This window comes from Apteryx rowi, unplaced genomic scaffold (assembly GCF_003343035.1).
Source record: "Apteryx rowi isolate R43461 unplaced genomic scaffold, aptRow1 scaffold_488, whole genome shotgun sequence".
NCBI lineage: Eukaryota > Metazoa > Chordata > Aves > Apterygiformes > Apterygidae > Apteryx > Apteryx rowi.
In genome coordinates, this window is record NW_020450747.1 from 72,133 (window position 1) to 97,543 (window position 25,411).

A 25,411-nucleotide genomic window follows, 5' to 3' on the forward strand; every position below is an offset into this window, starting at 1 on the left:
ATCTCAGGATATTTGTAATAATATTTTTAATATATTATCATTTAACAGTAATCAACATGTCAGAATTACATGCTGCTAATTTGGTGTCAGAAAGATTCTCTCTCTCACGTGGAATTCTCCACCTCCAGTTATTCCCAACTTCTCCAGTTATTGCTATACCATGGTTTCCTTACAGGCTAACTATTTGGAAAGATAGCAAAAGCAATGATATGGTTCATAGCCACCTTCCCTCAAATACTGAGTAGCATTTAGCTATGCACAGAGAACACCAGGCCTGGTAAAGTATTCTCCCATGAGACCAGTTCAGACAGATCTTGCAGTTTTCTATTTACAGTCTGGTAACAAAATGAAGCTGGTAAACTGAACTGCATGCAAATATGCTTAAAATTGTTCTGCCTCTTTTTTTTTTTTTTTTTAATGTGAATTGTGCAATCAGTATAATCATTTCCAGCCTGAAGAAATTTAGGAAATTTTAGTTCAGTTCTTTGCATTGGCTTAACTTCTCCTGCTGAGAGCTGACTTTAAAGAGGTCTTGTTCAACCTATAAATCCAGAATTGTAGAATGAATATCTAGTATGCAGTCTTGAAAAGGCTTTAAAGAGAATGAAAGAGGAAGGGATCTTATTTGTGTTTTGGTTATATCACTTTCAAGATAAGAAGAAATTCCTCCCTATTCAGAGAAGACTGTATAAGATGCTAAGTGTAAGAGTAGCATGTAAACCAAAACAATAATTAAATGGAATAAAACAAAGCACAAAAATGTTTTTTCAGTGTTTAACCCTATGTTATACCAGTAATCATAGATGCTGCTTCAGCTTACAAGGCATTTGTTCTGGCAAAGACTGATCAATGCAAAGAAAACTTAACTATGATCCAAGAGTTAAACTTCGCATTTCACAAGGGCCACTACAATACAGTGTTTTAACTGTTTAACCACCACGTCTGCTGCCAAGTTTGGTTTATAACTTAACTAAAGAGGACTAAACAAGGGAGAGTGAAAACAAAGTAACCACTTTGCATGAAATTGGGGCTGAGGTTCTCTTCCTTCTTTCCACCAATTTCAGAGCAGTAGCTTATTAGGCTTCTATGTATGCCCTCTTATCTGCATTTTCATGGGATTATTTTCACATTTGCCTGTCGCACCTTCTTATGGATAACTCTAAACACCCCTTCCTTTCCCTCCAAACCCTATTCTTGTGTGTGCTTGTTGGTTTGAAACCCTGGGACATTTTAGCTACCTACAGTAATAGCGCTCGACTTGTCCCCCCTGTTCCTCCAGGAAAGGAAGTTCTTCAAAGGCTTCTTTGGAAAAGTAAGTTTAATGCCTCGTTTGTGCTTGCTCTATAAGGAGTTACATCCCTGGTATAGCACTGCCATAAGATCAGGGTATTAAGAATCCCTTAATCCATTTCAGAATATTTGCTTCTAAAACAGACTTGGAAATATGTCGCTCAAGCAGAGAATACGGTTAAAAAAGCAACCTGAAACAGAAACCATAAAACCATACGGACCATATCAGAAAACAGTGTTTTGAAATGATTTGATCTCCCTGAAAAAACGTGAATTTCCCTTTCCATCCCTTAAACTTGTGCTGGCCTAGGTCACCTAGGCAAACATGTACAGAGCAGTCGGGATTGGTGTCTTGTAACCGCTTCGTGGTTGGCTGCCTTTCACCGCAAATTTAAACAAATGTTAGTGTAGGGAGAGAGCGTGGAGCCTATGCGTACCGTCTCTTACACCTTTCTTTCGCGACCACGGTCCTAATTCAAAGATGTATGAAGAGGAGACCAGGCATTTACATTCTATTTGTTTTTCTAATTACTTTTCAGTTGTATAACTGAAAACCTTGCTGCTTGTATCATCCTCTGCTGTTTACACAGGGTGTCTTAGGTGGGAGCCCTCCCGTAACTAGAAGGGAAGCAGCTCTGCCCGCGCTGTGCGCGTGCTGTACTGGAGACTGGGCTCTCTCTTACTGCTGTCTGCCGGTCTGGGAGGCAGTGTGCGTAAGCTGCTAAAGGAGCTCTTCTTTTACCTGTTGTCTGTTCCTTGCCTCAGCTGTGTTTGAAAAAATCTTAAATCTTTTTTACTAAGTTTTCAAGTGGAATAAATCTAAGGAACTGCTTTTGAAATATCTTGTTATAAACGTAATCTTGGCTTAAATAGAAACTAACAGGTTTGTAACCCTTTTAAGAGGGTAAAATGGCTAACAGTTTCTTTACATTTGCTGCTTACATATGGAAAGCTTTTGGAGCAGATTATTCTCTGGTCACAGATTTGTTTTGGCTTTGTTGGGGAGTAAGTGAAGTTTTTCAGCTGCTCCTTTTTACAGAATCACAGAATGGTTGAGGTTGGAAGGGACCTCTGGAGATCATCTAGTCCAACCCCCTGCTCAAGCAGGGTCACCTAGAGCACATTGCACAGGATTGCATCCAGGCGCGTTTTGAATATCTCCAGAGAAGGAGACTCCACAACCTCTCTGGGCAACCTGCTCCAGTGCTCTGTCACCCTCACAGTGAAAAAGTTTTTCCTCATGTTCAGATGGAAGTGTCTGTGTTTCAGTTTGTGCCCGTTGCCTCGCGTCCTGTCGCTGGGCGCCACTGAAAAGAGTCTGGCCCCATCCTCTCGACACCCTCCCTTCAGATACTTGTACACRTTGATAAGATCTCCTCTCAGCCTTCTCTTCTCCAGGCTAAACAGGCCCAGCTCTCTCAGCCTTTCCTCATAAGAGAGATGYTCCAGTCCCCTMATCATCTTTGTAGCCCTTCGCTGGACTTGCTCCAGTAGTGCCACATCCCTCTTGTACTGGGGAGCCCAGAACTGGATGCAGTACTCCAGATGTGGCCTCACTAGGGCTGAGGAGAGGGGGAGAATCACCTCCCTCGACCTTGGAGAACTGAGATTGTAGGGCACATCGCAGAGACCAGCTCTTCCCCCAGTCCAAGTTTCTTCCTGTGATCTGGGACAATACGCCTCTGTGACTGGTATGAACACGCAAGTGAGAAGCTCTGATCTTTTTAAGGTCAAAATGCGGTGTACGGGAGATGTCAGATTAATCAGATCATTCCCAGGCGCAAACAAAATTTAAGAGTTGGACACTACAAAGATTGGAGTGAAAACATGCTGTTTTCTTTACAACTAAAATGCTAAATACTTCTTACAGTTTGTTTAAAACAAAACAAAAAAACCCCTCAACCTGATCAGATATGTCAGTTTTCTTTTTGCTTATTGGTAGTAACTTATGTGAGGCTACACAGGAAAGTAAATATGTGACAGATTACAGGACAGAGCTTTGCACAGCACTTAAAAATCTGTCTTTGACATTTTTTTCTGGAATTATCTATTGAATATGCCAGCTTGCCCATTATATCTTAGTCACTTTTTTTTTTTTTTTTAAGTCCAGTCATTTGCCGCTGCATGTAAATTTGCTTTGCCTTTTATTATAATAATTTGCAAAAAAAGGCTTTGCTTCTACTTGAGCCTGTGAAGTTACATTAGTTAGCACTGAAGCCCTTTAAATGCATAGTGTTTAGATAACCCTACAATATGATGCCTTTATTACAACTTGCAATAGGCCAAATCTAGGGAAACACTGTAAAAAAAAGACGAAATTATTTTGTCAGGTGTATGTGAGGAATAGTAATAGTTTTAACATTCTTCTTTTTGACTGTCTCATCTATAATTTCTCCACAGATGCCTTGCATTGGAATTAATATAATATTCCAAACCACAGCATAGCTTAAAATTTGCCCCCAGCTTTTAAAAAGTCAGTCGGGGCGGGTTTGTTTCTTTCACTGTCCGTCTTTCCCCCCAAAAAAAGATAAATGAGTGATTTGTGTCAGGAAATGTTCATGTGTTTAGTCAGGTACCTGACATTGAAAACACTTTCTTTTCAACTTTAAATAAAAATATTATGTCCTTTGATAGCCACAGATTAAGTTTTGGTGGTTTAATTTTGTGTAGCCTATGAAATGTAACTAAATCAACTGCTTTTTTAGGCAGCTCTTCATAGTTTAAAGTTAAAGATTTTTGTTGTAATTAATAGTAGTCCAGATGTGGTGATCTTTTGCATGTTTATTCCCACCAAGTACATGTGTTTCTCTGCATGCAATGTTTTATAGAGAGACTGAAATAAGAAATTTTGTTTTTATATGCTTCAGACTACAGATGCATCTTACAGCTGTTTTAAGTCCCAGGATAGAATAAAATAGGTAGATATTGAGAAATTTGTAATCACCAGAAAGAGCAGAAACAATTTAAAAGTATTTCAAACGTGCATTACATTAGTTCTGCTTTGGTATCCTTAAAGCTTTATTTTCCACCTTACAATACCACTGCTGCTTAATTCCACGCTCCTATTGCTTCTAATAGTTAAACTGTCATGAGCAGCAGTGCTATCTGGGACATGTGCATTTTGGCTTTCGTCTGCTGCCCTTTCTTGTCTCTGTTGGCACCCCGGGCTGGGGCTCAGCTTCCTCTCCTGCCCGGGCCCCCCAGGGCCCTGCCTGCTGCCAGGAGGTGCCTTGCTGCCCCTCCGCGGAGGCCTCTGCTGACTTGGAAAACGGTCAAAATAGCAAATCCTGTAGTGGGGCGGAGGGGTGTCCTGCTACAAAGTGCTACGAAGTGAGGTTTCTCATGCTGCTGGTTGAGCACTGACAAATCAGACTGCTGGGGTTTGGTGCCGTGAGCGGCTTTGCTTCAGCAGTGTTTGCTGTCCGGGAGCGCTAGAACTTGAAGACGAGCTGCTGACAAAGATGCTCATGATGGATGTCTAAATGAGTCTCCTGGTAGCAAAATTTGTGGTGACTTTGATCCAATGGATATTGTCTATTTGCTTGAAATACTTCTTTTTCTAGTCACCTGCATGTTTCAGTGCTGATTACTGGACTCTGGCACAGCTCCGGCTGGACTCTGGCACAGCTCCGGCTGGACTCTGGCACAGCTCCGGCTGGACTCTGGCACAACTTTGTCATTATACAATAAATAGAATAAATGTTCTCTGTCCTGCGTTGGAGCTCACTTCCCATGCGGTGTCTTGCATCCAGGCTGATCTTTGTCCCCTGTGTGTCAGGAGTGAAAACACTCGTATCCGCTTTTAATCATGATATACTTGGCAATATCCCACCTATAATAGAGGAGCACTTTGATTTCCGAAACTGATATAAACCAATTCTGTGAAGTATGTTCCTTTATACATCCATAGCTGGCATGGATAAAGTAGGATTCAGTAGATGGAAAAATCATGTTTCCCCTAGCAGTGATAGCTGTGGGTTTGGAAGTATAGATTGGGAGGATGTCCTATCAGCTCCAGGCTTTGCATCCACCATAAATCCAGAAGATGGGAATGGGAAAGAAAGGTGGTTTTTGTTTTTCTCTTAGTGTGGAAAACCTATGCTTGGTAATCTTGCAGTAGAAACCTTATGTTTCCAGTGTGAGAGAAGGGCTTTAGATGGCCCTCTAGCCTCTTCACTTTACTCTGAGAAGTATGAAATGAAGTTCCATGTCTTAGCTTTTCCTAAATCCTCATGTAGTAAAGCAGCAGATGAGGACTAACTCTGCTGAAGTTCTCTGCTGCTTTAGGAGGTACCCAGCTGAGTTTAACTCAGCCGGTTTAATATAAACTTCAGGAACTGTTTGCTATTTCAGTCTTCAGAAACAAGGTTTTTACTGTTTGCTGGGAAGACATATTTCTCTGTTTTCTCTGTTTGCTTCTAATGATGGTAATCTAAACCAAACAGTTCCCCCCAGGCCTTGTCTTCTCTTGATTTTTCATATTTGCTTGAAATAAAGATGTTAAGACAATTAATGATTTATGAGAAAGTGGTACTCCTTTTTAAAACAATTCAAGGAGACAAATCTCTACAAACCATCTGTTGTTGGGATTTGTAGGGATTTTTAAGCTCTGAAAGCTCGATGAGCACTGAAAGTATAGACCTGTGTTCTGTGGACATCAATACTTACTGCCTTTTAAGACCAAAAATCAGAAGTGACTTTTAATTGATGCAGTATTTTTAGTATGTATAATGGCAACTTTAAACACATCTTCCTTGGTGAATAATACTCATTTCATTAAGCCTTCCAAAATCTGTCAGTTTTACTTGAAACCTTCTCTGGGATATTCAGCAGGTTGGACGTTTGGAAACTTGCTCCTGCAAGCACTTCTCTGTAGCTTGCTTTCATGCTGTGCTTATTTTCTCTCTTTTAATCACTCTTCTGCACAACTCAGTGCCACTCTCCATTCTCACCAAACTTTCTGTAAATGCTCTGGTTGTCACTGCTGCCTCAGAAATTGGGACAGATAGTTTTCCTCCCTCCTTTCCTCCCCCAAATCAAACAAAAGTCCTGCCAGGCTGGTTTTCCTCACGCTTCCTGCTTACTCTGATATGAAGCCAATGTGATATAACAGGAGACTTATCACTCTAAGATAGAAAAAATATTTCATCCTTACGGTGTTAAAATCGGCGTTGTGAACTTGGAACATGCAGTAGCTTATGTCAGAATGTGTCCTTGCTCTATTACTTGCCCTATGAGTATAAGTTATAGACATCTGCAATGAGCTAATAAAAAAAATTGCAATTCTTGCACAAAGCCACTAACTGTTACTCCCCTTTCTCATTTGCTGCTCTGTTCCCTCCCTGCAGTGGTCCATGGCAGGTGCCATTAGCAGCCACAGACTATGCTGACCTAGTGCATCAAAAAAAAGTGGGGGGAGAATAGTTTATTATCTGGCTCAAAGGCGAAAGAGTAGAGCATGGGAGTTGTTAATTACAGCAATGCATTTGAAAATAGTGAGGTTTTTTTTCCAGTAGTAGTTCTCTGTAACAAGCAATAAAATTATGTTGACATGTCGTACCTATTTTCTGCTCAATGAATTTGTTTCAAAAGAATGTTGTCTCACATGTTTATACTGTGTTTTGCGACTTTTCCTTGAACAGTAAACAGTCTACAAAAGAATCTGCAGTTTAAATGGCTCTTGAAGCCTTTCACTGTTTCCCACTTTTACTCTCAGCCTCAGCTTGTGGCAGCTGAAAGTTCCCACAGTCAGATATTGGAGAATAGCCAGAATGTTTCCCTGCTTCTTCAGCCTGCTGCACACAACTGTTTTTTAAAGTTACACATCAAATGGTTAATAAACCATGATTTTCTATCTCTCTTGAAAGTGTCACGTTCAGCTCTTAGTAATTTCGAGAACCCTGTTTGGATGATTTGTCTTAGCATTACTTTGATTACACAATAACTGATGATTTTTGGGTGCTTTTAACACTGGTTTAAGGTGTTGCTATGATTGTGCCATGCGACTATTGGGGCAGAGGGTAGGGCTTGTGGAAATATCAGGTAAGAATTTTCCGTGTTTAAACTTGTGCTAAAGAAGCTACCTGTGGTGTAACTCCTTATGAATTAGTGTTATCTGACTCTTTATTCCATGGAATTCTTCACCCACTTGGTCAGTCTTGAATTCTTTACTTTAAATGAATGTATACCTTATTTTTGGCTCCACCTGTTCTGTGCCCTCTCCCCATCCCCGTTATGTGCTGGTTTTGAAATCCTGGCTTTGGCTTAGTTCTCTGAATGTTTTGCAACTTGGATTGAGTGTCTGGCTTTGGGCGCCTTACTGAACGTGGACTTCATCTACACTTAATGTTATGGTTCTTGGAAAGGGGAAATGGGTGGCAGTCTGACACCATTGGCATAAAGCTGTTTTTTCTTTCTTTTTTTCTTTTTTGAAAGACTGGAAAGAAGGCAGTTAAAGCAGTCCTGTGGGTTTCGGCGGATGGACTCAGAGTTGTAGATGAGAAAACAAAGGTTAGATTTCCCTGGACAACAGTTCTAAGTCTCTATATAATAACATCTGTGCTATAACTTTAAATGGACACCAATCTTTATCTTAATGCAAATGATGGTATTTGAAAGGAAGATATAAGTATATAAATAATTTTATCATTTCTTGCTCAGTAAGCATATGTATGCCTGTTAGTTTTTTCACAGTTAATTCCACAGTACTGTCAAGCCACATTTGATAAAGATGTGGCAGGGAGTGCAAGCTTGGAATTGTGGTTTTGTTGTATTTGCCAGAAGAATTATCTTTTCCTGATGAGTTTTGGTGGCATCGAACTTGCAGAGTCCCTTGATTTTGTTCTCTACCACTGTAGAAGGCTGAAAAAGTAGCACCTGAGCAAATTTGTGTTACACAATATAATTTTCATTGTATTTAAGTTCAGGAAGAATGGGTTTGAATGAACAAGAACTGGCTTCCAAAAATGCAATAAAGAGAATAAATGAAATAGGATTGTGCCTTCACTAAACATCTTAAATTCCCTTCAGTCTGGAGATAAGTAGTGACTGGGTATCAAATTCTATAATTTCTAATAGTAATACCTAAACTACTGGTCTGAAGTGGAAAACTAATGTATTCATTGCATCTTTCTAGACTGTGCTTTACAATTTTTATTATGAAATAACCTGATATGTAGCACAAAGGGGCTTGTGTATGAGTAACAGCAAATCATTCTTAGTTTTAACTTAGATGTAGGCAATTAGACATAATAGCTTTAGGATTGCCTCTGTAAGCTTACTAGTATTTTATAAGGTGACATGGCTATCAGAGCAATTTTTTCCTTCACTAGTCTGAAATGAATTAATTTTATATTCAAGTCATTTAACACTTACTTTGTCAGCATAAAAGATGATTTTTGCAAGCCAAAGCTGATGAGCAGGTAGAGATAATTCATATCCCTCTGCAGTACGATTGCTGGTCAAATGCCTGCTCTTTGGATAGAAATCTCCAGGGCTGTTTTTATGGTATGTTTTATTGGCACTAAAATTACTGTCTTTTAAGAATTCGGTCTCTAATACAAATACATTGATGCAGGTGAATTCAGTCTAGTGATTTTTCTCAAATTTTTTTTTAATAATGTATTTTTAGAAATGTTACTGCAGATATCTAATCTTGAAAATGAATTTTTATAAGCTGTGCAGTCCCTGGAGGTAATTAAAAGAACAGGGTTAAAAAGAGTATATAACATTGCCTCCTGGTGGTTGGCACCAGTACCAGTGCACATTGGCACAAGTACCAAGTACTAATCACCAAGCAAAAGAAACAATCCTGACAAAATATTGGATAATTTTTTAATGGAGATAGCATAGTTCTCAAACTGTACTATCACCTTGGTAGAAACGCTTCTCCCATCAGTCCACATGAACAAACCAGGGGTGCCTGATAGTGCCAGTGTGGCTGGTACTTTTGCATTCGGTCCCTGCTTAGCTAATTGGCTTCTCAGGTGTTGCTTTCTGTGTAGGAGCTACTAGATCTTCTCACACTTGCTGGCTTCTCCCATTAGTTTGAGCATTGCGTTTGAACCATGGTAAAGATTTTTTGATGGCTAGGCTCACCAGAGCTGTTATAAAAAGAAAAGAAAAGAAAAATTCCCTTTTTCCCCACGCTAGCTCCATAGTCTAGAGGAGCGATCCTAACAGTTGTTTGCATCCCTGAATTCGGAAGTGGCTGCCTGGTCACCCTTCTGCCAAAGCAGGCAGGCGGAAAATGTCACCTGCCTTTTTTGTTTCGCACTGGAAATAGTTTCTGTTGGGAGCTCTTTTGACAGATAATTGTAGTCAAGCCAGGTTTTCTTCTCTTTGGTAAAACTCATCTTGCAGTTATTGCTGAAAGTGACTTCTTTGTGTTTCTCCACGCTTCTTCACATTTCTTTTGTTGTGGGGGGATTTTTTCCTCTAGGATCTTATAGTTGATCAGACAATAGAGAAGGTTTCTTTCTGCGCACCAGACAGAAACTTCGACAGAGCATTCTCATATATCTGTCGAGATGGCACTACAAGACGCTGGATATGCCACTGCTTTATGGCCGTAAAGGACACAGTAAGTATAATATAGTGTGTGGCCAACTCTTCCTGCTTCTAGCTGGAAGTTACACTCAGAAAATTTAACTATGCAGAATACTGCAATAAGTTTTGACTTCAGCTAAAATATTATTTAGTCCTTGAAAAATATTTTACTTCTAATTCTTTATATCTGAATTATTTGCCATCGCTCTGTGATGTCATCTTGTGGAGAGAAACGGTGCGCAGCGTGGTGTGTAAATGGAATGCAGTCAGCCTCAGATATCTCTAGCAGAAGGGAACTACTCTTCTAAAAATAGACAGAAGATATTCTCCTCTGAAAATGTATACAGCCAAAAACTGAAACAGCAGTGACAGTTTTTCCAGGATAAAAATCATAGTGAGTAAATAGACTTACAAATGCAGCCTCTTGTATGCAAATGTTGTCTTGAAGGGAAAGTCATTTGAATACTAAGGGATGGAGCTAAAATGAATTAAATTGAGATCCTATTTGCTTCTAAGTGATAAGAGAGATTTTTCCAGTAGAAGGTTTGAAAGTAGGTTACTTTCATCACTCATTTGCTGTGTAGCCTTAGGTAACTCATTCAGCTTCCTAATCTCACTTATATTATACAAAGTGCTTGAAACCTTCTAGTAGTAAGTAGTATAGAAAATTATTCTGGATATGCAAATTTATAGTCAACTCTGCATAGCTGCATGTTCAGAGCAATTATATTTGACATTTTATTATTTCTCTTCGAAGGGAAATGGTGAAATTAGAACTTCCCAGTCAGTTACTGACTATAGCAGATGAGTTAAGCCAGTGGTACTAGTAGCGCCTCTGACTCAACTATAGCTTCCATATCAGCTGGGTTGCCAGACTTCCTCTGACTTGAATTTCATTTCTTTATTGCAGTTATAGGACAGTGGATCCTTTTGACCTCACTGATTAATAATAGAAGTGCCTTTTGGAAGACTTAGAAGCATTTTGTATGCAGCAGTAATGGGTTACTCAGTGAAATCTGTTCTATTCTTCTTACGACGAACCCAGCTGAAGTTAAACCTGAGTCATGGGGATCCCTTATGTCACTTTTGTGGACCACTGGGTCTTCTGTCTTCTAAATGGGAAGCTGGGGGCAGGCGGGTGCAGACAATGGACAGAGAAAAGCATGCAGAAGCAGCTTGGCTGGGCCTTTATGACATGCGATATAAATTCTATTATTATATTTATTAATATAATAAATATAATATTTATTTTTGCATGTGAGAAGACTCTGCTGCACTCAGGGATTTTTGTTGCTAAGTAAATCAGGGTTGTTCTGGGACCCATTATAAAGCCTAATTTAAGAACATAGCATATGTTTCTCAAAAAGGCACTCTTAGTACTTGTTTGTGCATTTAGTCCGGGCCATTAGAGCTATAAGTAGTCATAGCTGTGCTCTTAATTTTCACATGTTTGCACACAACAGCAGTGCTCCCCAAGCCCTCTGTAAACTTTCTCCATGTATGAGAACAGCTTTCATTTATTGTTCAGAACTTACACCTGCATAAAATGGCTTCACAAGAGTTTCTTTGTACATAAAGATATCCAGAGGCAAGGGACCCGTGCAGACATGTTATCACACTAGTATCTTAGTAGCAGTTGAACTAAACAGGTTATCTGACAATCTCTTTCATTTCTGGGTGGCTGCCTTGAACGCTGCTTGTGCATTAGTAGCTGTAAGTCTTTATATACCAGCTTTAATTTAAGTCCCATGCAATATGGCCAATTACAGTAGTTCTCTTTAGTGCCTTAGTTAGATTCCTCTTGTAAAGGCAACTTATCACCTCCTAATGCTTGAAACACACGTATGTTTCTGCTGCAGTTACTGTATGATGCAATGTTGTCTTGCACAGGGGGAAAGGTTGAGTCATGCCGTGGGCTGTGCATTTGCAGCGTGCCTGGAGCGAAAGCAGAAGCGAGAGAAGGAGTGTGGAGTGACTGCCACCTTTGATGCCAGCAGAACCACGTTTACCAGAGAGGGGTCATTCAGGGTCACTACAGCTACTGAACAAGCAGAAAGAGAGGAAATTCTGAGACAGATGCCGGATGCTAAAGGTACGGGGTGCAACTTGGACAATCTTTAAGCAAGCAAAAACAGTACTGAGACGAACTGGGGCCTAACCCAGAACTGAAGGTTAACTTCCTTGCAAAATTCCCTCTCTTTAGCCTCATTATGTACAAATCATATTCTTAAACTCTCTTGTCATTTCACAAGATGAAAAAACACTCCCAGATTCACTCCTAGGGCATTCTCCCATATCTCCTCTAGAAAAAGTATGAGTGGCTTCATATGTGAAAGCAACTGGACAAAGCTGCTCCTGTTTTGTTTTACCAGCCTGCTTTATGGCAGGGAACATCGCAAGTGCCATACTAAAAGGCCTTATTAGAAAAATAGTATAAAAATATGACAACATGAGTTTACCAGACTTGAAGTGATCCTTTTTTGTAGTCTAAAGCTTACGGTAAATGAACAGAAAGCGGTATGCTTTTTTTCTTACCAGGAAAAAAATGTATTTTTATTTTAAGGCAGATTACAAAGTTTATTTTTAGTATTATATTGCATGAGGGAAGAACAGGTCAATCAGTGTGCTTTCCATAAAAAACAGTAAGTAACTCAACTGGTGCACAGTGAGTTACATTCAAAAATAATTACTGGCTGATTGAGATGAGAAATTTGACTTCATAACCATTTAAAATGCAGAAGTGTTCTCAAATTCATGTGGTAGTAGAAGGACTTCTTACCCAAGTGTTACTATAGATGGTAGAGTTTTAAGACTACCAGAAAATACTTATAATAAATACTGTCTGTAGCTCATCTTACAGTAGAAGTGAACTTTTGTTTCAGAGGGTTCCACAGCAAGTTTTATACTGCCACTCTACTGCAAAACTTTAATTTTCATTTTCATCATCCATCTGCTTGTTCCCATACATTAGTTTTAGAATGCGTTGTTCCCATACGTTAGTTTTAGAATGCGCTAAATGAAGCTTAAATGCAAGGCCTTTGTTGCTTGAGGGCATGAGTCAAAGTCTTGACTCAGTGAAGGTGTGTGAAATACTTTCCAAGAAAGACTGATTAGAAAAGTTTCACTTTAATGAGCAGCTGCAACTCATGGGTAGTGAAGTTTGCAAGACAATATAATTAGTTCCTCCTACCATTCCAACTCCTCAGAAATCTCCGGAGTGACTCTTCTCTTTACTAGACTTCTAGTTATTCTGTTGATGTGTCAACAACAAAAAAACCCTCATTGTTTTTTGTAAGAAGTTCGAAAAGCTATGCATTAAAATAAGTTCACCCTAGGATAGCAAAATTTCCCCTTCTCCCCCCCTCTCTGTTGACCTATTTTAATATCAAAAGCTGTGTTCATTGCTTCCAAAGCTGATTCATCTATGCCATGAGTTAGAGACAATGTTCCTAGAGACGGAAAAATCCCCATTGCTGTTCTAATCACAGGTGTCATGATCTAAACTAGGCTTAAACCTACATTTCCACAATTAGGTCTGTTTTAACCAAAGCATTGTGGTATTATGCAGAACTCTGAAAAATGAAGCAGCTGACTTGAAACTGCAGTTTCCAGTATAACTAACTAGTGACTGGCTAATAACATTACAGCTAAATTCAGTTGAAGAGGTGCCACAGGACCTCAGTATCTTTGCTTCATGTAAACATAACTGGTGTTAGCATGGCCTGCCATCTTGCAGGCGGGATCTACCCTGCAGCACACTTCCATGTGGGCTGTAGTCTATTCCATGGAAGAAATGGGGAGCTGCTGTTTGAGCACTGAATGCAGCCCAACCTGTTAAGTGCTGTCTTTGGCCTGCTGAGGCTTGTGCAGGATGTTTGGCTACTGCTGCTGATTCTGCAAGGGTAGGAGGGCAGCTTTTAAAAGAAGGTCCTAAAGCTGGATTYTGTTCCCTGCAGCTGCTGAGCAATACCACCCTCATTAACTGAACACAGTTAATGGTAAGATTTTGGCCATAATCTGTTCTTCTTCCAGTTCTCCATGAGGCAAAATAAAGGAATCTCCCAACACACTTTTCAGTTTGAATCATAAATAAAGTGCAGGTATTTCTAAAGCAGTGGCCTCAGCAGTAGCTAGAAGGAATACATACGAGGCCATCATTCCATGAACTGGCTAGCCTCAGTAAGCTTTGCTTTGGAGACTGGATGTATGGTAAAGTGGCAAGATGAAGATAATGAAGGTATAAAAAGAGCTGACTTTTCTGCTGTGGTATTAGAAACTCCTTTATGGAAAAGTACTAATGATACAAATTCCTGCAATTTCTCTTTCCAAAACAAAATAGGGGTGAGGGGAGGGCATGCAGTTGAACAGTACTTTGCTTTATTCTTCTAACCTCACTCTATTTCCTCCATCAGCGGAACCAGAAGTGAAAACAGTAGCGCCAAGTGCTGCACCAAACAACACTGCCCCCTCTCCTGGCTCGCCAACCTCTCCTACTGCTGATGTTGCTGCCTCCCTGGATAAAGAAATGAACAATCCCCACGCTATTCCTCGAAGGCATGCCCCTATAGAACAGCTTGCCAGGCAAGGTTCCTTCAGGGGTTTTCCTGCCCTCAGCCAAAAGATGTCTCCTTTTAAGCGCCAATTGTCTTTGCGAATAAACGAGCTGCCTTCAACAGTGCAAAGGAAGACTGACTTCCCTATGAAAAACTCAGGTAAAACCAAATGGTTTGAGCGAAACATTACCTTATGTTGTCTCTTCCTCCCTTCCTCTTCTGTGGCTTTAAATAACTCACTGTTTGGCTGTAGTAAATCCTCCTTCCTGCCCCAGTGTGGATCATTTCTCACCAACAGACAGTAACACCAGTTCAGAAAAAATCTAGTTTGGGAACATGCAAGAATTTCAAATACAATATTCACCTGCAGAAGACAAGCAGCTGTAATCTGTATTTGAAACATTGGAGCAAAGCTTGAAGTGCTCCAGGAATAGATGTTGGTGATTTAGTAGGTGCAGTTCTTTCCTCTGAGTCACTGAACCAGTTCCTCAGCAAATGCCAGAGTGTTTTGACAGACAAACCCCTCCAAGGCCTTCACCACTTGTCATGGGATCCTGTGACATTTTTCCTCACGTCTGTCCTTCCGTCTTTCTGAAATCCTCCTTTTTAGAGTAATGAAACCTCTTTTCACCTCCTTACGTATAATAACTTTTCTTACTCTAATAATTTTTTAGATGGTATATCCAGCTGTATCAGTAATGTGTGGTGCTGTTTTCACATGATAGCTGTGGGATTTTATAGAATCATCCCAACATAAACATCTGGGCTGATTAGTACCTTGCATAATATCCTAGAATCCCTTCAACTAGGTTAGCCTGTAGGACAGCTGCGCTCTCATTTGGCAGCAGAGATAGTTTTAGGGTTCCAAGCTTTAAAATAAAAATTACTGCAGCAAAGGCAAAAACACCACCAATATCTAATCTGACTTCTGTTATGATTCTTATTTGGTAGCCTGTGCATTAAGACCAGCATTGAGTTAATCAGTTTAGTACTGCATTGCTTACAAAAGTGATGCTGATTGAGCACACTATGGTCTGTATTTGTTCTGAGGATGTTCCCATGTATGCAGCTGCCAGTGCTGCTTACTGTCACACTACATCATTTTTATTGGAATATCCCTCAAAGAATCAATTTTTGGGTGTGCCTTACTCTGAATTTTAGGTACAGTGCATGTCATACCACTCATCCTATGGTTTTTTTTTGCTATTTGTGCTGCTTATGCCTGCTCATGTCACTTCTGTGTAATGAAGGACTTACTTACTTACTTATAATCAGCACTTTTCAAAAGCAGCGCAATTAGAAATAACGAGAACATCTGGTAAGTCAGCAGTTTACTCCAAATGTCACTGTATCCACAGTATGCTGATATATTTAGTTTAAAACTGAGATCATCCATTTATTTGAACATTAAGCTTTTGTTTTTCATAATTTTAATAGGGGAGCTAGGGATTTCAGCTACTGCTGTACTGGGGCGATCAGCACTCTAACTGTAGACTTAACTTGCCACTGTGTATTACTGGCAACATGTTTAAACTTCATCTAGTTACTGTGGGAGTATGTTGTTGGAACAGTTAAATCTATCAATCATAAGCATTTTCGTTTCACAGAATGCCAAATCTTAGTGCCAAATCCTTGATATACTTAGCACTCTTCAATACCAAAAGATTTAAGTCTCTATTAAAGCTATAGAAAAAAAACTTTCATTTTCTGTAATGAACATCCTCTTCCATCAGAGAAAAGCAGTAATAACTGACTTCAGATCTGGAACTCTGATCTCCTTACCCTCTTAACTTAAAAAATACACTGATATGGCTATTTCTACGGTCAGATCTTTACCACAGATTTAAAAGAAGCTATCATTCAAATCAATAGAAAGAACATCTAGGAGATAAAGGAACTAGTTATATTTCAATTTAACATTAGTATTTGTAACAAACTTATTTTTGTTTCCCTTAAACTTCCAATTAATTTAATGATTTTTTGTTTATCTTTTCAGTCCCTGAGGTAGAAGGGGAAGTCGACAGCATTAGTGCCCTCTGCTCTCAGATCACCAACGCTTTCAGCACAGCATCGGAAGATCCTTTCTCTTCAGCCCCCATGACAAAACCAGTCACAGTAGTTGCACCACAGTCTCCTGCCTTTCAAGGTTTGTGATTTCTTTGCTTGCATGATGGTCATGCTGAATGAGGCTTGAATGCACATAATGTTGCTTTCCAGTAGCACATTGTCTTAATGTCTTGTGTAGTCCTTTATCTATATTTTGGAGGAATGCATCCTGCTTTATTCATCTTGTCGGTTGAGGTTTTTCTGTGTTTTTGTTTTTAATCTTTCACTAAAAGTTCATGCACCTGCCACACGATAGTTACCTGTAAAAGGGACTGGCTTTGAGATAATGGCAATTTAACATTCTGCCTACTGAAGTGTAATAACCTTAAGAACTGTGTCACAGGAACAAAATCCCACGGGGAAGAAGATTGTGTGAAGGGAAGAACATCATTGCTGGTTTTCACATGTGGAAACACTGTGATAAGTTGTGGAGAGATGCCAACCATAGAATTCTTAATAGCCTCTGAGCTTTGGTCCACTGATTTCTTTTTTTTAATACAAAAGTAGTGAGAGAAAAGAACCTCTCCTTGTTAAATGTAGTTACTGTTACTTAGCATCTGAAATCTGTTCTTCCTTTGAATCTAAAATTAATCATGTTATTGTAACTTCTGGTGAGCCATATCCCTATAAAACCAGCAAATTTAACTTCAGTCTGAAGCAGGTATTATCAGAATGCAGGATTTCATCAAGTACATAAAACCCCACCATCCCACAGTTCAGTTAACAAGAGTTGGCTTGGTGAATAGGAATGTACTAGCTTTATCAACTCACAGTTCTGTTTGGCTAATTTACACAAACCACTGTCATGTCTAAAATTGTTGTATGTTGATAGGCATGACCTGGCCCACTAATATTCCCATCATGTGCATGCCTTGCATGAATTAATTGCACTGATGTTGTCTGCTCCCATTTTAGTTAATGGCACTGCCTCTGCCTTCTGTGTGCTTGCTGCTAAACCATCCCAAGCTGCTGTAGTGTCCACAGTTATGCCAGTTCGTGAAACCAATCCTTGGGCTCATGCTCCTGCTGCTAATACTGGAGCTGCAGCCATGGTCTCCGGTAAGATTGGAAGTAGATCCTGTGCATTTCTCTGAGAACTTGGATCAGAAGCGTAATTGAGCCCTTGAGACAACTGTCAATGCCACTTAATGAAAAGTGGAAGGAACAGTGACAAAAGGTGGAAGTAGTAGCCTTTTGCACAAGTGGATGGAGGGAAGCTATGAACTCGTTGGGTCTGGGTCTATAAGCTAGCTTTTTTTTCTTTCTTTTTTTTTTTTTAATCTTGGCAGCTTTTTAGAAAAATCTGATGCTTAAAAAGGAAGTAATGAAATAGTGTGTATTTGGGGATGAAGGGGAAAGAATCTCTCTATCTGTGTACCCAAAATAATTTTTGTGTGTTCTTTCCACCAAACTAAAGGAGGAGAGAATAAGTCAGGTGCTTAAAGGTTTTAGAAGTTCATGTCTTTTGTTTAATAAGTTTAGTCTGTCCTTTTAGTCCTTGTCTATATTTATATACAATGTGAGGTGGGAATTTAAATGGCTGTCACCCATGTGGATGCTTATGCTAGAAGGCTACAATCAAACTTACACCATTTCCTGGTGAAAGCTCAACTAGAAAAAAGCAACCTTGCTAGTGAAATAGGTTCTGTTTGGCCTTGTGAGAGTACCAGACCCATTATCAGCAGGTCTTTCCCCCAAAAGTGAGACCCTAAGCTCTGCCTCCCAGAGTTCCCACTGTAAAAAACAACAGTAAACTAATCATCTTCAGGTGCAGTTTGTCCAGTCTCTACAATCAGCTTAAATTAAGAGTACTGAGCAGTAATGATATTCTGCTTCTGTAAAACACCTAATAACATATGAACTGCAGAGCTGCAATCTAGCGTTCCTGGTTGCTTTTCTCATCACATTGGAAAGTTGGTGAGGTCCTATCGGAGGGAAAAGAGAATTTAAAACAGTACGGAGAAGGAAACCAATAGAATTCAGCTGATGGGAGATGGTTGTGAACTGTGGGAGGAATGGAAATGATGGTGATTATTTTTTAATTGTTGAAGATAAATGAAATAAAAGCAGAGCTGTTTTTATAGGAAAAATATCTGTAATATTAAGTGTTGAACATTGCAAAAGAATTAGAGAGGTTAACAGCCCAAGTTACACGTGGAGAGAGTAAGGAAAGAGTGGAGATGAAGGACGAATGTAAACAAGGGAGTCATAGTAAGTATCGTTTACATATATTGTAATTTGATAGATGTACTTCCTTAAATGTTCACGTATATTGTAGGAAGTGTTCATACTTCACTCTGACACATATGTGATGGAAAAATGAATGTTGTCTTAACTCCTAATACAATTACATTACTGTCCTATAAGGGTAAAGCCTTAATTTAGGACACAGGGCATGTAAGCCTTAAAAACAGTTCCCTATAGTTTTGTATTCTAACAATCCACCAGTCCTGAGCTGTATATTCAGAAATTGATACTCCTCTGTTGGAGGAATTAGTGGTTATGGACTAGGTCATTGCTGCTAAGTAATAATGAAGGCACTTCTACGTGCCTTAAAGTCTCAGAAGTCTGCTATAAAAAAAAAAAAATCTGCACTGTAGTGAAGAAGCTCTTCTCCATCCCTTCTTGACTAGTGTCCTCCTATAACAGAACAGTATACTAGGATACAAAAATATGCTTCCACCATTGGTTGCATCCTCTCAACTGTGGAGGGAGGGAGGGAGGCCTGACTGTTCTTGCATGCATCTTCCAATCTTTCTAGCTAGCACTGATAAAAGGGTGAGGAACAGAAGTGTTAATGACCTCCCCATGCTTTCCTTGCCAGGAACTGAATGGAGCACCTCCTCAGGTGCAGCGTCACCAAGTCTCTTCCAAGGAAATCACAGACGTACTCCCTCAGAGGCAGACCGCTGGTTGGAAGAGGTCTCAAAGACTGTCAGAGCCCAACAGCAGCCAACGCCAGCTCCGCAGCCACTACTACAACCTCCTCCAGCAACTTCCCAGTCAGCACCAGCTTTCCCAGTGAATACCTTCATTGCACCTCAGCCTGTGCCAGTTGGTGTGGTACCGCCCATGCAGCCAGCATTTATTCCAGCTCAGCCCTATGCTGTAGCAAATGGGATGACCTATGCAGCTCCGAGCGTACCTGTGGTTGGGATCACGCCGTCCCAGATGGTAGCCAATGTCTTTGGTACTGCAAGTCACACTCCAGCAGCCCATCCCCATCAGTCGCCCAGTCTTGTTAAACAGCAGACGTTCCCACAGTATGAAACTAACAGTGGTACGACCAGCCCTTTCTTCAAGCCACCTGTGCAGCACAACGGCTCTGCAGCTTTCAATGGAGTTGATGGTGGCAAATGGGCTGCAGAGGACAAGCATTCACAGCCTCCTGCAGCTGCTGCACAGGTAGACCCATTTGAAGCACAGTGGGCAGCACTAGAGAGCAAGGCAAAGCAACGCACTAATCCCTCTCCAACTAACCCCTTCTCAAGTGATTTGCAGAAAACATTTGAGATTGAACTTTAAACAGTCCTGCAAGGGTAGGTAAGTTGTATATTAGTATAGAGGGATAAAGGGAGCAGAGGAGACTATTTCTGATCAGTTTGCTTTGATAATCCCCAAAAAGTCCCTTCAAATGAAAATGGGTTAGGAAGAAGGAACAATTATGGAGAGGATATAAACATACAAAGAATCTAATGTGCGTTCTTAAGAGGAGACCTGAAGCCACCCCAGTCTGCAGCCCTTCCTCACCTGGAAAGCTGGAAGTCAAACAGAGCAAAGAAGGGCACCAGTCCTGAAGCCTGTTCTGCAGAAACATCAGTGATCTCACAGAAAGGAAGACAAATACTGTACCTGTGTTCTTCTGATGCCCTGTGAGTCCTGGACTTTGCCCACCCCCCTCCGCTCCCCCCTGGGAAAGAGGTGTGCAGGGGGGTGGAGTATGGGTGGGAGATTGTTGCCTGCTTAGCAAAAGCTAGGTTTGTGGAAAAAATTGAGCTTCCATTTTGAGTAACAAAGTGAATATTATATATAAAGAATAAAGTAAAGCCAAAATCTTTATTTTTATGCATTTAGAATATTTTAAATAGTTGGATATTAAAAGCTGTATGAGTTGTAAGTAATCTTGCCAAAGGTTTAAAAAAAAAAGGGGGGGGGTTGGATGTAAGAAATTGTACATAAGATTGATTTATCACTGATTCTTATTGTAAGTAATATTTTGGGGGTGGGGTGGGAAGAAAGGGGCCCTAGCTTGTTCTTGTATCTGTTCACTGTAAGTAGCATATTGCAACAACAATCACAACCAATAAGTCATTATATTGTAGTTTTAAATAAAGAAAATTAAAGAACAGTATTGTCATGGTTTGAAAACCATGAGGAAAAATCTACTGTTTTTTATTGAAATCAAGCTACATATTATATATAGTATGTTTATTTTCTTTCATGTATCGCTGCAGTTTACTTGTCTTAATCTATTGGTTCTAACACTACTGTGACAACTTAATGTAATCATATCTACAACCTGGGGCTACCTAGGAACCCATTTTATGTTTGTCTGTTAATAGATCTTAGAGGATTTTAACTTTATTTTTATTTTTTCCACTGATTTGTGAAACCTTGTGGTTAAGGCTGCAGCTGGTCCAGGTTCTGCCACTGGTGACTCATGAAATCCATCTCATTTTAACTTTACTTTTAAATTTTGGCCTTACAAGCAAATGTAAGTTATATATATTTGTACTGATGATTTATAATCTGCTTTAACAAAAATAAATGTTGGTGGTAGAAGCACTGTCTGTGAAAGCTTTGTTTTTCCCCATTTGGTTTTCAGGATTTGTCCTTTTGTGTAATTAGGTGAACAAAAACACTGCTCGCCATCCTAGAAGCCTAACAATGATATTTTAATAGCTCTCTTTTTGTATGCCATATTACATTACCTTGAACTTTAAGACCTAACTTGCAACTATCCTTGCTAGGAGGGCTTTACTGAAACCATTAGATTCTAGTTGCATCGCTGAATTTTCTAATGTTGAATATTTACTTAGAGACAAACATGAAGCCACTAACATTCAAATAGGGAAAAAAGAAAACTCATTTTGATTTTCTTTCTCCTAGTATTAAAAGGAGTGAAGATCCCAATAGCCATGTGAGCAGGCAGTGTATTTTCACTCTTTCTGTTCTCCCAGTAAGTTGCAATATCTACCCTGTTAATGTGACTGCTTCACACTGCATTCGTGTGTGCACCAAACAGTTCATGTATAGAGAAAAGTCAGACCTTGTACCTGAAAGGGGAGTATATTATTATAGTGGGATAAAGGGAGCAGAAGGGACTGTTTCTGAGCCTTTCCTTTAGAAATGCTTCCTTCCTTATGAGCTTGCCAGCAGTTTCTGTTTCCAGACAAGTACAGTGATACTCAGTGACATGGTCTAGAAAGCTGGGGCTTTTTTCTGTATAGGTTCTTGCATTAAGCATACCTGTCTTCAGTATGGCATGACTAATAATGACCAATACTCCCTATTGTATTTGAGGTAGTACTGATGCTTTTTTCAGCTTTCAAAAAGCAAACATATTTATAGTCATATGTGCGTGGAGATCTGACATATGTAAGACTAGAAAAAGCTATACATGCTTTTTTCTTCCCTCTCCCATTAGCCCCTAAGTCTTTCACAGCAGTGCCTAAAGACCATCCAAAAATAGTCCTGTATATCTACACCCTTCCCCTGCCCTGACAATAACAGCAAGGGAAATATGCTCTTCCTACAAACCATTGTTTAGGGAAGGAAAGTAACAGCTTGGTACACAAATCAAAAAGTAAACAGCCAGTTAGGCAGTTAGTGACATTACACAGAGGCAAAAATCTCAGCTTGCCAAATAGGAAAAAAAAAAAAAAAAAAAGTAAGGAAAAGACCTTTTATTTAACTATTACAGTGATGGCATGTACAGTGAACTGCATGCCTTCAAATACAATCCTTATTACTGTGGCTACTCAATAGAAAGAGAGTCAGAGAATAAATGCTCACTTAACCAAAGCCCCTTCAACATGAGATTAGAGTCCAGTCCACCAGACTACAGGTGACAGTTACAGCTCTCAGAAGTCTTCAGAAAGAGCTCCCTGCCTGTATGTTTTATAACTATGCAGCTTAAATGAAAGCTGAATATGCATACTATATAAGTCTTACTACAAAAAGCCTCTGACAAAGTAGAAAGGGATGTTACAGAAACGACTGCTCATGTTTGGTGAAAGTAAAAGGGGAGGGGGTTAAATACAGCTGTAGACTACCTCTAATCCCACTCTTGAGAAGGTTCACAAGAGCTCAGTGGGTCTCATCCCCGTTTCACTAAGACTGGCATTTACACAGGTTGTGATTAGGGCCATTGTCTCAGAAGGCCAATTCATATGATAGTCAAATATTCTATACAGAAAACAAAAAAGTGCTGTTTTGAAATGTTAAATGCAAATTTATGAACATACACAAGTAGAATCGATCTCAGGACTATCTCATTGTTTTTAAATAACCAATAATGGCAACTTCACAAACTTACTTACAGTGTAACCCACTCTGTGAGTTACAGCAGAGGCTTATTTGCCTAACAGCCAAATTAATGGATCTTCACTGCATGTAAGACTTTCTGCCTTCTAGGAAGCAGACTTTATCACTGACCTCTCAAAAAATATCTCTTTGAAAATCTGTCACCTCTCACTCCTTTACTGGATTGCTTCTAGGCTTTTTAGTGTGTTCACATCTTAAAGTATGGTGTCCAATCCTGAAGACATACTTGTGCTGAAAAGAGTGCAATTATTAGGTTGGTAGTTCTTATTTTTAGATGCAGCTGAACTGATTTACTGGATTTAGATTCCAGACCAGCTTTAGGCTGTCAAGCCTGGGGATTTACACGTCTGTATCACTGCTGCCCTGAGCGTTGATTCTGGACTGAAGGAGAGTGGTGTGATCACAGTCCAGAATTAGACTCCTTCCTTACAAGCCTTAAAGTAACAGAAATAGGGGGAAAAGAAAAAGAAAAAAAGCCAACCCTCCTCCAAGCCCCCCAAACCCACTAGTATCATGTATCAGGGTACTAGTTTATAGATACACCTATACATAGACTAAATAGGTGATGGTGCTAATTCATGTAATTAACCCATCCAAGTCTCAGGAGGAAGTGCTAGGACTGTGAGGGTAAAACAATACTATTGAGGCTGCAAAAAATGCAGTTACAATTTCATTGTGAGATACTGAAGACACCATGGGCCTTCCCTGGCTCAACAAATTATATCGCTTCACCTTAATACCTGAGAATTTCTCTTTCAGACCCTCATATACATGCTAGCTGTCACCCAGTTGGTCTTGAAATGATGGATGCTTTTCTGCTATAGCTGCTCTGCATCTGGAAGTCCTCATTTGTTAGCTTGTAACAGCAGGAATCGGCCCAGGCCGCGTGCAGAGCCAGGCTCTCCTGGAGTTAATTGAGACTAGAGTAGATCATCGGGAGGTTTATTCTGGCAAGTCAGTGGGCCCTACCTATTGTCCTCTCCAAGTACAAACCCAGCACAAGGCTACCACAGATCCCATCTTCGCATTAAATTCAACAGAACAGTTCTGGCTTCTAAAAAAATAAAAATAAAATAAAATAATAATAATAATAATAATAATAGTGTTATATCCATCTAAATTATCCCTACCATTTGAAAGGGCTAAAGTATTCTTTTGTTTTGTCTTATATTTTTTGTGAAGTGCTGCTTCTGCATTTCACTCCAAAGCTGATTACATTCAAGTAGAGCCAAACTGATCCAACTAAAAATTTGTCTAAGGGGTACTAGAATAAAACAGCATACTGTATGTGACATTATGGATGCATCCCTAGCAACCTCATAGAACCCAAACATTAATTTACATGCATCAAGTTGTTCATGTCCAGTGTCTTCTGCATTTAGACAGAAACTGCTCCCCAGGACTATAAATGTTCCTCACTGATTCGTGTAGTTAAGACAGTTCAGGCCCATCTTCAAACACTTCAAAGATTGTTTTTTAAGAGCACTTTTCTCTTGCTTATGTGAACAACTGGCCTTTCCCTCTTTCATGCTGGTTATCTGCCTCCTGTAAAGTCACAGAATCCTTATGTTCCCAGTGTCATCTTGTTCTGTGAGTAACAGCAGCTATTGTTAAGTGAAGAGATGGATTAGCTATTGCAAGGCATATGGGGGGGGGGGAAGAAGTTTGCAATACAGTTGAGCATGGTGGTTCTCCCACCTTTGAACAGTTACACCCACTACACTGTTAAATTCACCCTCTTAAGCTTTCAAGCAGAACAGATCTCCCAAAACAGTTTTAGGCAGTAAAAGGACAGAGCTCCTGTCTTGTAATCAGTCACCTGTACTTTCATGTAGCCTTGGAGGTGTCTGTCACCCGTGGTGATGAGGAGGGCCGGCCTGCGGTTGGTAGCGAGAACAGCTGGCACAGCAGAAGCTGGAGTAGTATTCGTTACTGCAGAGCTGGGCCTGCAGGATCAGATCACAGTTGGCGAGGTGTGGCTGGTCCACGCACTCTCTGCTCAGGTCCACAACATGATTCACAGCTGCTGCAGCCAAGCAAAAGGGAAGAGGGACAAACAGGTCTGCATGAAGCCAGCTGAAAATCTGTTGCCGGGTCTTGCTCCTCAGGTTTCCATGTCCCTCCCAGAAGAGCACAGCAGGTTCCTACTTTCTCCACCCTGCCAATTCCAAGGGGATTATTTTAAACATAGTCCAATATCAAGGATGAGGGGGACCCACTGACATCCCTGGTTAGATACAGAAGGAGGATGGAGTTTCTAGGCCTTAACATCTCTTGAGGAGAGACCACTCCACACCCTGTGAAAAGCAGGCTGGATGGCATCCAGAGGCCAGATACCAATCTTGCAGCCAAACATTTTGTCAACCAAC

General features: G+C 40.1%; 2 protein-coding genes across 6 annotated transcripts in view; one reads left to right on the plus strand and one right to left on the minus strand.

Moving 5' to 3' along the window:
• NUMB (NUMB, endocytic adaptor protein) overlaps positions 1 to 21,278 on the plus strand; it is a 43,585-nt gene extending 22,307 nt beyond the window's left edge. For 2 of the 5 annotated variants that reach the window (XM_026078773.1, XM_026078774.1), the window contains 7 exons: positions 7,726 to 7,800; positions 9,731 to 9,871; positions 11,728 to 11,929; positions 14,250 to 14,549; positions 16,387 to 16,536; positions 17,412 to 17,555; positions 19,321 to 21,278. In XM_026078773.1, coding sequence (XP_025934558.1) covers positions 7,726 to 7,800; positions 9,731 to 9,871; positions 11,728 to 11,929; positions 14,250 to 14,549; positions 16,387 to 16,536; positions 17,412 to 17,555; positions 19,321 to 20,021 — 1,713 coding nt within the window. In that variant the 3' untranslated portion in view covers positions 20,022 to 21,278. Of the gene's footprint in view, positions 1 to 1,234; positions 1,313 to 7,725; positions 7,801 to 9,730; positions 9,872 to 11,727; positions 11,930 to 14,249; positions 14,550 to 16,386; positions 16,537 to 17,411; positions 17,556 to 19,320 lie in introns of all 5 variants that reach the window. The other 3 variants (XM_026078777.1, XM_026078776.1, XM_026078775.1) reach the window with 3 other exon arrangements.
• The window catches only part of PAPLN (papilin, proteoglycan like sulfated glycoprotein), a 65,840-nt gene continuing 61,509 nt past the window's right edge, over positions 21,081 to 25,411 (minus strand). The window contains exon 27 of the mRNA XM_026078772.1: positions 21,081 to 25,065. Within this exon, the coding sequence (XP_025934557.1) occupies positions 24,893 to 25,065 (173 nt within the window). The 3' untranslated portion in view covers positions 21,081 to 24,892. The remainder of the gene's footprint in view (positions 25,066 to 25,411) is intronic.